Raw genomic sequence first — 15,398 nt, forward strand, 5'->3', positions numbered from 1 at the left:
CTGTTTCCATTTTTGCCATAGTACCTATTTTAAGATTTCTTTTTTTGTGCAAGGACATTCATTTGTCATTTACTTAATATATTAGCTTTTCGAGTAGGTGTGCGTCAACAAATTCAGTTTGATTAAGTGGAGATTTCTTCAGAGTCTGGGCATAGGGCCCTGTGCTGGGTGAGGGATACAGGGGTAAGGCATGACCTGGACAACTGCACTGGGGCTAATGCACACAAATGGCCCCTATTGTCACACAATAGAGGGGTGACTCCCCCTGGAGGTGGGGTCTGTGAAGCTGATGAGAGAGGGGAGGTGCACTACACGTAGTCAGTTACGAATCCATGAGCAGTGCAATCCTGCTAGACCCAAGAGGAAGAGGAAGAGGTGACAGGAGACGAGGGCTGAAGAGGCACAAGAGCCAATATCTGTTAGAGCATTAGTCAGCTCTAAAGAAAGTTAGCATTTATGAGCTGGAGAGAAATCACATGCAAATGGCTAACAGACCCATCCGAAGACCTGTTCTGAGGAGTCAGGCCTCAGCAGAAGGCTCAGAACAGCGCTGGCTCCCGTGCGCCCCCGCTACACGCTGGCTGTTACTCCCTGTTATCACTGCCCAGCTGTGTTCCGGTCACGTGAACGGGTGGGGCTGCGGCAAAGGCGAACTGTGACTCATATCTAATCTGGTATTAGGGTACCACTTCATCCCAGAATCCCTTCCTGGTTCACCCAGGGATGCAGGGCACGGAAATATGAGGCGGTCCCCGCCTTCCATCACTGTCTCATCTCCCCCACTGCCCTGCTTCTAACCATGCTCACTCCAGCTTCACTCGGACCCTGTGGTAGGCACCATTTTCCTTGGCCTCATCTGAATAGTGGGGAGATTATATGAGACTACGACACAGAAAGGTCAAGTCACTTATCCTGAAGGCGCACAAGGCTGAGACAAATGGCCTAAACAGGAGAAAGAGAGACAGGCTCGGAGGGGCCACCAGAACTTCCATTTACCTTTACCTCGAGCTCACGAGGCTGGCACTTGACGTGGGCCCTGGGAAACGGACCTTGCCCCACCCCCCGCCCCTCCACCAAGGACTGAGTGAGGCTCCAGCACTACCTGCCCCTGGCTTTCTGAGAAGCCAATCCTTTACCTGGATTCAGTGTTTCATTCTGAACCACCTGTCAGCAGATCAATAAGCGATTACATTCAATAGTCGAACACTTTAGCATTCTCATTCTATGTGTGAAACTTGTAACTTTCCATGAAAATTGCTTATGTATCTACTGTAACTTGAGCACAAATGCAAGGAGAGTTCAAAGGCCCCTAGGAAATGCTGGCAGCAGTTTAAACTTAACCCCAGAAAACAAAAGCATTGCTTAATGCAGGCTGGTCCCGTGAAGGGTCCTGCCTCTGATTTGAGGCCCTTTAGGGCTATAATTAGCATTGCTGTGTCTTAAAGTTCTTATCTGGTTCCTTCTGACCGATTTCCTGATTTCCGAGGCTGTTCTCTCTCCCAAAGGCTCCATCTGGACCCAGCTCTCTGCTTCTGTGGGTGTGGCTCGCGGAGGGCTGGCTGCCCAGACTCCAGAGTTGAGTGGTGGCTGCACAGAGGATGTTGTGTCCTCGAGCCCCAGGCCATCCCACGCAGAGACTCCTTTCTATTTTTAACTGGATCTTAAAATTACTGAGAGTTGAATAAATCAATTTGAAAAGAAATAAAAGGGCATCGCTAGGATGATATTTACTGTCTGGAATTCTTCGTAAAGGTCTCACCAACCGAAACCTAATCATTTGAAAATGCCCTTTGCAAAGCAAACAATTTTATTTTCTCCAGACTGCCTCTTACATTCAAGTATGCCTAATTTGCCAGTATATTTAGACACGCCGCACGGCTTCCTATCTGACATTGAAAAAAGAACAGCTTTCGGTGCCGCTCCCCATTCGTCCCCACGTCCCCACACTCCCCGCTGCCCCTCCCACCACAGCGCTAACAAACCCACGAGCACTTCTCCCAGCGGGTTCGGCTCCTGCGTTAGAATCACAGAAGTGCCGGGTATACGTGTAGATGTCTGAGCCTTCCCACAGACCATGGAGCCCAGCCTTCATTTCATGAAACAAAAAAACTGAAGTGCAAAGAGGCTACCTGACCCATTCACAGTGGCTGAACTTGGCCTACAACTTGCTTGTTCTTGGCGCGGACCTGACCATGCCTGGGATCCATCTTCGCTGGGGGCTTCAGGTTAGGGGTGGGGGCCAGGGAATAATCGGAAGGGTTTTATAAATGGAGGGGCCTGGGCCCTCCCTTAGATCTAGGGAATGAGAAACCTCAGGGTACGGGGCCGAGGCACAAAGAGTTTTCAAAAGTTCCGCATTCAAGATGCACAGCCCAATTTAAGAACGAAGTCAATGACTTAAATTTCTCAGTCGTGTTTTGTCTATAAAATGGAAACAGATGAAAAGTAGCAATTCAAATATAAAACATAATATAATAATTTCTATTGACATGTTTACTGTCGATTTTGGTCACTTAACAGTGAGCTGGGGATAGGCCAGGCATTAATGAGATTTACTCTTAAATATGTTTTCAACAACTCCATTTTTGATCTGGGGCCCACCCACTGATCAGAGGACACGGCAGAAGCGCTCTCTGCCTCTGATATGTGGGAATAGCCCACTGAGTCGAGGCTCTACTTATTTACAAAGCAGATAGTTAAATGTCAGACTGAAGAAAAATAAGGAAAGTTCTATATCCTAGAAATGTCAGTAGTTCAGCAAGCAAACTGAAGACATACCAGATAATTTATGAGTTTCTGAAAAGCACAGAGCAGGTGACCTTTCAGAACTAGAACCTTCTGGACTTTTTAGGACCTCTGGACAGTGAGGAAATGTGATGAAAATCTTTGTCTTCGACTGACAGCAGCAGAAACTTGGGCCCACGAAGCCACAAAGCCTTGGGCCGGCAAGAGAAAGCAAAGGGGCACAGCTGCAACAGATCTCCTGCCGGCATTTGCCCTGGGCCTTCTATTCTATTATGATTTGAAAAAAAAGTAATGGAGGGAGGAACACTCTTCCTTGGCTTGCAGTGAAGGCCTACGAAACCCTGCCTCTTTCCTGCCTCCCGCTCACTTAACGGATCAGAGACATCTGAGCCACAGGTCCATTAATTTAAAGTCACCTGGGAATGTCCTGTTTGAAGGCATTTGATAAATATACTGAATCAAAACCTGTTAGACATCTCTGTCCCTCCAGAACCTGAACGGCAAAATCAGCACCGGAATCACATTTTTCTTAGAAGGAGATATTAATCAGAGAATCACACCTACGTCGCCTGGAGAAAAAAGACCCAGAGAGACTTAGAATCTTTTACATGTTTTCCTTTTCTTCAAACAATATCAGATAGAACTTTGGGCAGTGTCTCATTTCTTCATGAAGACAAGTGTAAATAAATCTTGCCTTTGCATCGGGGCCTTGCTTTATTGCCAGGTAGGGCGTATCTGAAGCTGTGAGAATCCAGGAGCTGAGATGATTGCACATCATTTAGCTAAATCCACACTAACACTAATATCCGGGAGACCGGCAAAGCAAACATAACAGCTCTGTAGCAGCGCTTTCTGGTAAATAAATGTACTTAGTAACATGAGACATGTCAGTAATAGCCAACATCAGTGAAGACCCTTTGCTTTTAGACAAACATACGACCAAGTGAAATCTTGAGTGAGGAACGCTTTACCAAAACAAAGTGAGATTGAGCCTTGACCGGCATGAAGGTGTGTATACATGGCCCGGGGAGCTGCCTGCCCCCACCTATCAAATCTCACCGGACATGTCATCATGGAGAAGAACTCTTTCAAAGACAATGCCGCACAATTTAAATTGTTTTGCTTACATACCCCCTAACATTTTTGGATGCTATGTGTCCTCCCACACAATTTTAAGTCGACATCTAAAATTTTCATCAAAGATTAAATAATCGCAAAAATGTGTTTTCTAGCATACTGTAAATGACACAAAAATAATTAAGTTACACTTTCGAAGATAGCCAAGAGTCTAATAAATACTATAGTGATGTTATCCACCATCACTCACTTAAAAAATACATGAATATGCTCTTAAAAGTAACAATTTCATGTCTTCACTTTTTCCCTCTTTGAAATCATATTTTCTTTCTGCTTCTCCCAAAGAAATTTATCCTAATGAAATATATTTTTTGCTTGAAAGTATCAGTTATTCTCTCGTACTTCAATCATATGCTCATAAATGGAAATATAAAAGTTTTTAAAAATTCCTGTGACTATAAGTGTTTAAAATTTTCTTCTGGACTGACTGGTCGTTACAATGATTACTGGTGCATGAGTAATAAAAAATTATGTAAATATAATATACCTTTTAATAAACAATTGTTGAGCATAAATTTCTGCATACATTTTGGAAATGTAGCTCTTAAGGAGGTAATTTGGTTTTGGTGAGTGGAGAATTGGGGTCTTTATCGAATGCAGCTTATCCCGATACATTCGTTTTGAAAGGTTCTGTCACATGGGAGGTTTTTACTCCGGGGACAAGGCACATGGTAGGGTTCAAGATGGTGAGAGGTATGTCTTCCTTCTGCAAAGTGGGAGAAGGATAATTGTGAAAGGAGAGGTGGCAATGGACAGCCAGGGGGAACCAGCAGGACACCTGGGCCCCCTCAGGCAATTATGTTTTAGATGTGTGTCGGGACATGTGTCAAGTGAGGGTCTGAACATCCAGGCCCTTGTAACTGTGCCCATTGCTCCTTGCAAAACCTCAGGAGTGTTGCTGTGTGGAGAGGCTGTGCTCTGCCAACCCCTCCTGGTTCCCCCTGCTTCTCTGCCCCTCATCCCTGTGGTCTCGGGTCTCTTAAAGGAGCGAGCTGAGCGAATACTTTAAAATACTGAATGGGGTGCCAAGTCACTAGCCTGTGGGCCCATCCTCATCTTAGTTTCACTCTGACCTGACCCGAGGTTTACCGAGGAATTTACAAGCAAATTCCACTTTGCTTCACACTGCAACTTGACTTTTCTTACTTGACTCATCATGGCCTCAAACATTATGTGTCAAATACATATTCTGTGAAAATAAATTTTATGCTAAAGATTTCATCTGATGTTTAATTTTTTTCTTAAAATAAAAAAGCATATGAATGTTTGTAAAAAGAAAAAGGAAGGAGGAAGAAGGATGTGTCCAGTGAGTCTGAAAGTGGCCTTAGGGAAGTTAAGGAATTATTCAAACCACCGATGTATGGGAGGCTGCATTCCCTGTTTACCGCCATCAGTGTTGTAAATGCAGAAAAGTACACAGACTACAACTGGCAAATAATCTCCTTTTCCAAGAATTCCTGTTGACCTTGAAAAACTAATATGTGTGCACGGTCAGAAAATTCAAACTGTACATGAAAAAAGAAATCCTAATCCCTCTCCTCAAAGGTTACTATTGCACAGGATTCCCTGGAAGTCCTTCCAAGGACAACCAGGGCACATACCTGCATTCACCCCTTTCTTGTTCCTTCCCTCCTTCTTCAAAATTTGACTCAAAAGGTATCACATTGTTCTGTATCTTGCTTTTTCCACTTAATAAAATAGCCAACACACAGCACAGAGAGACCTTTTAAAATGCAGGTTCAGAGAATTTTATCACATGGAACCATATATCATAATTTACTTAACCAGTCTCCTACTGAGGAATTTAGTTGTTTCAGGTTTTTTCTAATAAAAATGTTTCAATGACTATATTTTGGTACGCCTCACAGATAGCAAGTCATTCTGTTTGGAAGGTAATTTACATTTTGATTCAACTGCATTCTAGAAAGACCGAACCAGCATACATTTCTGTCAAGAGTATAGAAAAGTGTCCATTCTCTCACACCCAGCGAGGACAAGTTATCAACCAACATTTGCCAGTACAGTGGGTGGAATGTGCTGTCACTGCTGCTTGAATTTACATTTCTTTGAGTGGCATTGAACATCTCTTCATATGTTATCCTTTGATTATTGGATTATCTTTCTTATGGATTTATAGAAAAAATTTATATTAAAGATATTAAGCAGTTTTAATACATCACAAATACTTCCCCAGTTTGTCCAATTTATCTTTCGAGTTTTTTAAACATTTTGTCTATAGAAGTTTTAAATATTCATGTATCTTACCTTATCGATATTTTCCTTTATAATTTTTGGGTTTTGTGTCCTGATTCGGAAGGCATTTTCCACTGTAAGATGTACCCAGGTTTTTTTAACAGACCTTTTATGGCTTAAGTATTTTACATTTAAATCTCTCAACCACCTGAACTTTGCAGGGGGTGGGGAAGGGAGGCGAGAGGTGTATAAGGAATGAGGTGGAATAAAGTAGCAATTTTCCTAAACAACTATCATCAAACAACATAATCTTTTTTGTCTACTGACATAAAATGTCACTTTCCTCATAAACTAAAGTTTCAGTCTTATTTAGGCCCATTTATGAATTCTCTGCTCTATTTGATCTGTTTGTTTCCTACTTCAAAATAGATTTAATTACTAGAACTACTGTATTATTCGGAATACATTTTAATATTTGGCCGAGCTGAAGGCCCCATTTTTCTTCTTTTTTAGAGGTTCTTCGCTATGTTTACTTCTATATATTTGAACTGGCATTACAGTTTTACAAGACTGAATCTTTTGATCCTAGTAGACTTTAAAAAATATTATTCATATAGATTATCCATGTTGTTTTTATACGTTATCAGCTAAAGTTTTTATATTTTGGCTTCTTCAGTAAAAGGGAATTTTTCTTCAATAATATTTTCAGACTGGTTATTATTTCTTGTGATAGGTAACAACTGATTTTAGATTAACTTTGTAACCTGCCTCCTTACCAAATTTTCCTATCATTTCTAATAATTCATCTTGTGATTTTTAGGTATATAATCTGATAACCTCCAAGTAATGATAAATTTGCCTCTTCAGGATTCCTGGAGCTCCTTGTGTAACTGCTTTGGTTAGCATCTCCAGAACAATGCTCAGCTCGGTGGTGACCACGGGCTCCTTCCTGATGTTGCCCTGAGCGCTTCTGGTGATTCACTGTGGAGCATGATGCTGCTTTTGATTTATGATATAAACACACTAGCTAGCCCACATGCCAAACATGACCTTGTCCCAGCCCAGAAACATGGGGTGATTCAGTCCTCTCACCTACTATGACAACTATGAGCACCCATGTGGCTGGGGGACCGGGGTTCTCTGTACTCTTATCATAAGTCATTATGGGGTCAGCCCACCTATTCGGAGGAACATTGGGTTTTCAATGTGGAGCTTCCCCATGTAGTACACTATCTTCGGAGCTGTGCTTCTGTCAGAAGATCAGCCTGGGTAGGTCCTCCCTGCAGCTTTTCCCCTCCCAATGCCCCAAACGTAAGAGGAGATATTCCTGTACGAGGCGGCTGGGAAGCATAAGAGGCTGTGTGGGTCCAAGAGGCCCTGGGCCTGAGCACCTCCCCTCGGAGGGCGCCGCCTTGCTGGGTTTCTCCACTAAAGTCCTAAGTATCACTGAAGGAAACTAGCTCTGGGCAGCTAGGAATCTTTTGTCTCCTTATTCTCACTCTCCTCCAAGCAGAAAATCACCAAAATGGTGAATTCCAGCATGGTATTTTAGAGAGAGAGAGAGAGAGAGAGCGCGCGCGCAAGCGAGCGAGCGCATGTGTGTGCGTGCGTGTGTGTGTGTGTGTGTGTGTAGTAGAATGTGGAAGTCATTGGGAAGAGGTTTCTACTTTTCAGGGTATTTTTGCTGTTTCTGCCCACACTTTCTCTTTTCCCCTCACTCTCTCTAAGATATTCAGGATTCTACTTACTTCCCTCCCCTTGCATAATGCTGCTGTAGAAGGCAGACTTTGAAGCTGTGGGGGGCAGCCCCCTGGGTGATTCTTGGAAATCTCTGTCTTGTTCTTCTGCTGAATGCCAGCTCTATTCTTTATTTAACATTGTCTGAATATTTTTCAAGCTTAATTTAGTTCTTTAAACCTATATGTTTCTCATATTATTAGGATTTTAGCTTTGTTATAGCATTCTAAACTGGAGTGTTCTGTATTTATTTAAACTGGTAACTTTAAAGCTGAAGGAAATGCTGAGAGTAAATCCTCTGAAGTATGTCTCCTGGCATTTGCTAAAGAAATACATTTATTTTCAGGACCGTTGCCCTTACCTGCTGCTTCAGCGCCTCCAAAGACTCAAATTCCAACCTGGCCAGTTTCATCTGGATGTGCCGTGGTTTATCAGGTATGGCAAATGCAAGTATAAACTTTAGAGCCAGGAGTGCATGCTGAAAACAAGAAAGAGCACATGTTGACGTGACACATTAGACCATATGTGCAAGGAAACAAATTAGACCCTAAGCTATCTGCGACCCTTCTCATTAACCTTTGGCAATTTCTAATTACTGGCCTGTACAGTACCAAAGATTAACCAGGCCCGTGAGTTGTTTCGAATCCACCCCGTGGCCCATTCAATAATTATTGACTTACTTTGCTTTATTCTTTTACGATTAGTTGTTCCCTTAAATTGATGTCATTTACTACCCTCAAAGTTTTATAGAAAAAATGAAGTTTATTCTGGAAAAATCTCCACACAGTGTTTCTTTTGTCTGTGTCTTAATTCCCAAGGTATCTGAGCATACAACATTCATAGTCCCTCCGTCCTTTGCTCAACATCTCCCCTTGTGCTCTGCTTCAGGCTGAGTTATAAGAAACATACATGTATCTCAAACATCAGGTGCCTTGAAACCTCTGCATCCTCAACAGTGTCTAGTGTAGTTTCTTTCATGAAAATGATATCAATTAATGTTGATGAATTGATTGATGGTAATGTACTACCTCATGCTGCTGACTCCAAATACTTTACAGGCAGCTATACAGAAATGTAGAGTGTATGCTTTATAACACAGAATATACTCTTTATAACACATATGGTGTACCCTTTGTAACACATAGGGTGCACCCTTTATAACACGTAGAGTGTACCCTTTATAACACATAGAGTATACCCTTTATAACACATAGGGTGTACCCTTTATGACACGTAGAGTGCACCCTTTATGACACGTAGGGTACACCCTTTATGACACATAGAGTACAGCCTTTATAACATGTAGGGTACATTCTTTATAACACGTACAATGCACCCTTTATAACACGTAGGATGCACCCTTTATAACACATAAAGTGTACCCTTTATAACAGCCTCAACCTGTGGATGCTTCTCCAATTCCAGCATTATTTTGTGATCCAGGATCAACATCCACAGAAATCTGAATGATCAAGAGGCTAAAGTTGACTTTGATGACAGAATGAATTACTAAATGATAAAAGCTGTGAAATAGTTTTTAAAGGTAAGAAATAATTAAAAAGCATTAAAATAAGTGTAGGAGATGAAACAGCCTCTAAGAAATGTTGCACTGAATTACTGACAAAAGAAAAAAGGCAGCTGAAAAATATTAAATGAATTCCTTCCTGTGATGTTTTCAAAAGAAAGATAAAGGATAAGTAACATGTAGACAACTCCTGGGAGAAGCAAGGAATAACGAAGGAAGTCAGCATCATAGCAGAACGAGCAATAATTCAATCCAAAGACTTGAAAACTGGCAGAACTTCAGGGCAGGCCGGGCAGGGCCTGGTACTGACAAGCAATCTGGAGCAGACCAGGGATGGGTAGCCTTCACTGAAATGTGACTGCCGTGGCCACAGAAGACACTAGAAGATACTGATTAGGTGTCTGTCCTGGGAGAACAAGAAGATGATACAGCATGGATCAGATGACATCATTAGGTTATAATTCTGAACTAACTGAATTAACAGGAACATGAATATAACTATAAAGAAATGAATAATTCAGAAAAAGCTATACTGTACCATTATTTTATTCCATTAATCTTGAAATATAATTTCATATAAGGCTTAACCTCTGTAGTGGAAATATTAAACAAGAAATCAATCAGTGTATAAAAAGGAATCTTCCATATTTTCCAGAAACTGTATGTCCTCAAGTCACCAGAGCCTACCATGACCCAGCCTCTGCCACTGACCTTGGTGCTTATGGTTTCTGCATGAAATGTTCATAAAACTCTCATGAACTGAAAAAACTTGGTGTTTATTAGACAATATTAGTTTTAAAAAGAAAATCATTTTAACTGATTAAAACACTGGTTATATAGCAATAAGCTTTTATGAGTGATACTCTATAGTTATTTTCCTAAACATATTTTATAATAAATGTTAAGAAATCAGTTCCTTTTGAACTATATTTGCTAAACAGGTTTCTAGTAGACCTGTTTATGTCAAGCTTTTAACTCTCCACTTAATAACTCCTTGGAGCCCCACACAAACCACATAGCTGAGCAGTCTTTAGCTGGCTTCCAGCACCACCGAAAGCTAGGAGGAAGTGGCGTTGTGTATACCCACTCGTGTTTACTAGTGACTAATGTCTTGGACATGGGCTAAGTGTTGAAGGCTGTCCTGGCTCATGGTTTGGATGGGAAGATGAGCAATCACCGGCCATCGCAATGCCACATGTGAGTGTTCCTGCCAGGGCACAGACAAGGGCCAGGAGCATACAGACCAGCAGTTATCCCAGTTTTCAGCAGGTCGGGAGGAAGTAAATTTGAGTAGAGACCTAACTAGGATGAGAAAAAGTTAGCGAGGCAAGGAAAGGAGTGTTTCCAGAAGACACGTACGAGGAATGGCGGGGTTGAAGAGGGGCCGCAGAGGCAACCAGGAGCCAGATGACACCGGAGCCCCGTAACGAGGTTGAGGAGTAAGGACGCACCGAAGGCATTAACCCAGGAATGACACGATCAGACTCCTCCATCGGTGGCATGGAGGGTGGACAAGCTGGGTGGCTGTGGAAGTGCAGGCAAGTCAGCAAGGTGCCATACAGTGTGTGGAAGAGCAATGAGGATGAAGCCCCCTCTAACGACCAGACGACTCATCAGCAGAAGACTGGACAGGCCTCCACGACTCATCCACCAAGGTGATAAGCCCAGGATGAAGAGCAGGTCAGAGGCAGAGTGGTCTGTGGGGGCTGCAGCTCTTCCCCTATCTGTGACGTATCTAAGTGGAGATGTGTCAGCATGTGGTGGGACGGAGAGGTCTCAAGTTCACGGGAGTTATGGGAGCTGGAGGCAGAGATCTGGGAGTCACCGGTGTGGGTGCACGTGGCAAATAAAGCCATGGGGATGGGAAGAGTCACAGGGTGTGCGGTGAGAGAGAAAGGATGAGACGAGGCGAGAAGAGGACACAGGATGGAACTGCTGGAACGGAATCAAGGATGAGGAGAAGGGGGGGGCGCTCGAAGATGCTTGAGAAAGAGGAGGTGGGGACAGGCAGAAATCCAGGAGGCTCCGGGGTCACAGAAATCAAGGGGATAGTGAGAAGCCAGTCAGGATGGGTGCTGGAAGGTCAAGGACCTGAAGCCTGAGGAGAAACAGCTGGATTCAGCCACCAGGAGGCCTTTGGTGACTCTAGTGGAAGTGGTTTCAGCTGAGTGGTCGTCACAGACGCAAGACCACAGGGCGCTGAGAAGGGACTGGGGAGCAAAGCTGGAGAAAGGTTCAGAAAGTCTGGCTGGGGAGGAAAGACATGAGACAGGAGGTAGCTGGAGGCAGCCAGGTGTGGTTTTTAAAGGTGTGTGTCCGGAATATGTTGAAATGCTCTGGGGAAGGAACCGAGGCAACCGTAGAAGGTGGAGATCCTGGAAGAAGTTCTAAGGCACAGGGCCAGGCTGTTGTGTAAGGCAGGGGCTCAGCCATAAACAGGTGGTCTGCCGCTGTCACTGTCAGGGAGGGAGGCACGTGGAGGCACTAACTTGAGACTGAAGAGAAAGATTTCAAAAGAAATTTGTGTTCAAAATATGCAATTCAATACTCAAAACAACGAAGCACAATCAAGAATTACAGTGTTGTCACTTTTCTCTTATAGACGTAGTCATAAACCATCAAGTATCCTTCCCCAAAACAGAGCATCTTAATCCTCAGCAGAAAAATACGTGTCTTAAAGAACAAAACAAAGCAAAAATGCCAAATTTATTAACTAGATTGGAAGAAAATATAACACCTTCACAATGGATTTCTCTGAATGGTGGCACTATCTTTTTATCTTTAGTCCTTAATGGACATGCATTACTGTTATAGGGGGAAAAAACCAACACTCATGTGAAAACAACACATGGTTTCCTCACTTAACAAACGAATTACACATGCCCTGTCAGGCTCCAAATGCCCCAACCTGGTCACGACTGTCCATATGCCCAGCAACAGCTCCAAACCAGACAACCTGCAGCTCAGAGTCTGGCTTTTAATCTAGAGTCTAGGAACAAAAGCAGCTAGAGTCACCAAAGGCCTCCTGGTGGCTGAATCCAGTTGTTTCTCCTCAGGCTTCATGTACTTGACCTTCCAGCGCCCACCTTGACTGGCTTCTCTCTTTCCCCTTTGTTTCTGGAGCTCTGAGACCTCCTACACTTCTGCCTGGCCCCACCCTCCTCCTTCTCAATAAAAGCAGCAATCACTTTGTGGTCATTCATTCTGCAAATACTCAGGGAGTACTGATGCAGGGCCAGACTGCCTACGTGGTGGCCCTCTTCCACTACACTTTTACCTCCCCAGAGCTTCTGTGACAGTGATTCCCACCCCCCCAACACACACACACTTTGCTACACACCCAGAAGTTCCATCAATTACAGGCTTATTTGGTTTAACATGCATCATCATTAAAAAGTGAAAACAGGGGTTAAGGAGCATCACCATTCACAGATACCTGTTAATTAATTTAATTAGCTGGCGCTAGCAAACTCTTTCTCTCTATCCCGCCCCCACCACCAACAACCTTGAGTACTTGATTGTGGGGTGGGGAAGACACCACAGCAGCTTCAGCAGTAGGGGACTGGCTTCCAGGAGGAGGAGTAAAGAGGAGAAAAGAGCCAACATCGTCTCAATGATTAGAAAAGGATAATTTAGACATCCATCTCCCACCCCTTCTTATAGGTTTCTTTACCCAGAATTCAGAATCCAAGTTAAGCATCATGATGGATTAAGTTTTTGTGATCTAGCCTGGAAACTTAAATAACATTTATGGTACCGTGTTTCAAAAGATCGATTTTTAAAATCTTGTTTCTATTTTCCACACAGCAAATCTGTTTCAAGGCTGGGAACCGCTTTATGCTAACTGAACTGAGAAAAAAAAAATCGTAAAAAGCATTTTAGCTATTTTTACTTGTTTTCATAAATAAAAGAAAACCTAAGATGAAATACGAATCTGCAAAGATTTGAAGAAAAACATACTCAGAATGAATAGTTGGGTTGGTTTTCCATAGCCTGTCTATGAAAAGAGAGGATAATTTCTGGGCCATGATCATGACTCTTCACCAACAATCTTTTAAAGTAAAACTCACAAAATTATATCCTAAACAAAGTAAAGGAGAAAAGAAACAGTGTGGGGTGAGGTGGGGGAGATGGGCAGAATTTTAAAACTAGTAAATACGAAGAAGTTGGCTCTCCATAACAATATGCTTCAAGTAATGATTATAGGATGTCTCAGCTAGGAGAGAAAAAAAGAGTAGGACCAGAGAAAATTAGCACTCAGAGCAAAACGTTTTCCGGTGCCCGCAGTAGAGTACTACCTACTCTGCCATCGGCGTGTCGCTCACCTTTGGTCACCGCAGGGCTGTCAAAATCTTGGGAGTCTCATGCCAGGTGCACAGAGAACAAGTGGAACCGTTTTATTTTACAAAAGCTAGAAAATTCACGACATGATCGACAGTAACAGCTGTGTTTATAGTAGTGTGTCCCCAACCCTCTCTTCTAAAATAGAAAATGCAAATTAGAGTTGAATTCTTGAAATTCTGAAAAGCTAATTTGATTTCTACAGTGGTATGTCTGCCACAGTACCTCTTCCCATTCAGAGCCTAGCCACCAATGAATAAAAGAAACTTCTTCAAAAAAGCATTCTCTGCTGATTACCAGACAAATTACACACCAAATGCTAATTAATAAAAAATGATTAATGGAGCCAAGATTGGAAAAAAAGGTACAGAATTAGGCTCTTAAGGAAAAAAAAAAGCTTCGAGAATTTCATTTTAAGATGGTAGCATGCACATCTGCTTCTTCCACCTCTCCAGGGTCCCCTGAAATGACAGAAATATATATTCTAAAAAAGAAAAAGAAACTGGAAACAAGAGAATTTGTCAGAACTTCTGAACATAGGGCTGATGGAGCAGAAAGTACAGCTCAAGTCTCCCAAGACGAAGGGAGAATCTCTCCAAGGAGCCTCAGAGAGGGGCCAATGTCAGATTCAGCCCACAAAAGGAAAGGTCCTTTTAGACCTTTGAGCCAGGTAGTCAGCACCAAAGTGAATGCATTAAAGAATTGTCTTCAGAAAAGCCGGGGCCACAGGGAGCCCTTTCTCATGCCACCTTGTAACAGAGTAACTGCAGGTTCTACTCTTGTACTAATGCCAGAGACTTGTCCTTTAAAGAAAGCGTGTGCTTCTGGGAGAGTGCCTTGTTTACAGTTGCTAGGCCAAGAGAGAAAGTGAGCCCAAAGTCATGCCAGACTTCTACTAAAGACTTGACTGCCGTAGTGCTATCGGCAAGATGACAGAGTGGGAGGCCAAAGCCTTGTTCCCTCACAGAGACATCAACTTAACAGCAATATACGGTCCAAAAAGCCTTCATGAGAACTCCAGCAACCAGTTAAGAAGTCTCAGTACCCTAGGCAAGCACAAAGCCAAGAACAGCTACATCGAAATGGGTAAGAAAAGCCACTGGATTTCACCTACGACAGCCCCTCCTCCAAGCTGGCATAGCTCAGCACAATTGGGGAAAATGCCCAACTCTTATCTTTTCCCTAAGAAAGGAAAGCGAAGAATGGAATGTATGTCCAATTTTCCAATTTTTCAGGGAACTGCGCTACAGACTAATTTCTATCTTACCAGACTCAGAATCCTAGAGAGGACCTGGCATACTCTGGATGCTTGGCGACGGCTAACTAACAACAGTTGGCTTGGTGAATTACCAGAGAACCTGAATTACTGCATATAGACACCAGAGGGGGTTAAAGATTGCAAACTCCTGAAAAAGAAACCCATAAACCTCCCTAATTGGGAAATACCTCGAACAAGCCCAGACAAGATATATTCCCCCAGATATCCAGCTGGGCTGACTGATGGAGGTCTTTCCCTGCACAAGTCTGTAAAGACTGGGAGAGGTGCTCATTTTTTTAAATGCTCAAGTCTCAGCACAAAATAAGGCACATAAAGAAACAGAGAAACATGGCAAAATCAAAGAAAAATAATAAATCTTGAACAACTGACCCTAAAGAAACAGAGATCTATGAATTACCTGACCTCAACACAATCATCTTAAAGAAGCTCAATAAGCTACAA

The 15,398-nt window shown here is 42.8% G+C and overlaps 1 protein-coding gene across 3 annotated transcripts in view; it reads right to left on the bottom strand.

Moving 5' to 3' along the window:
* The window catches only part of ANO10 (anoctamin 10), a 153,755-nt gene that overhangs the window by 27,264 nt on the left and 111,093 nt on the right, over positions 1-15,398 (bottom strand). For all 3 annotated transcript variants that reach the window (XM_039837458.1, XM_039837459.1, XM_039837457.1), the window contains exon 12: positions 8,174-8,290. In XM_039837458.1, coding sequence (XP_039693392.1) covers positions 8,174-8,290 — 117 coding nt within the window. The remainder of the gene's footprint in view (positions 1-8,173; positions 8,291-15,398) is intronic.

The sequence above is a fragment of the Pteropus medius genome, unplaced genomic scaffold (genome assembly GCF_902729225.1).
Source record: "Pteropus medius unplaced genomic scaffold, Ma_sr-lr_union100, whole genome shotgun sequence".
Taxonomy (NCBI): Eukaryota; Metazoa; Chordata; class Mammalia; order Chiroptera; family Pteropodidae; genus Pteropus; species Pteropus medius.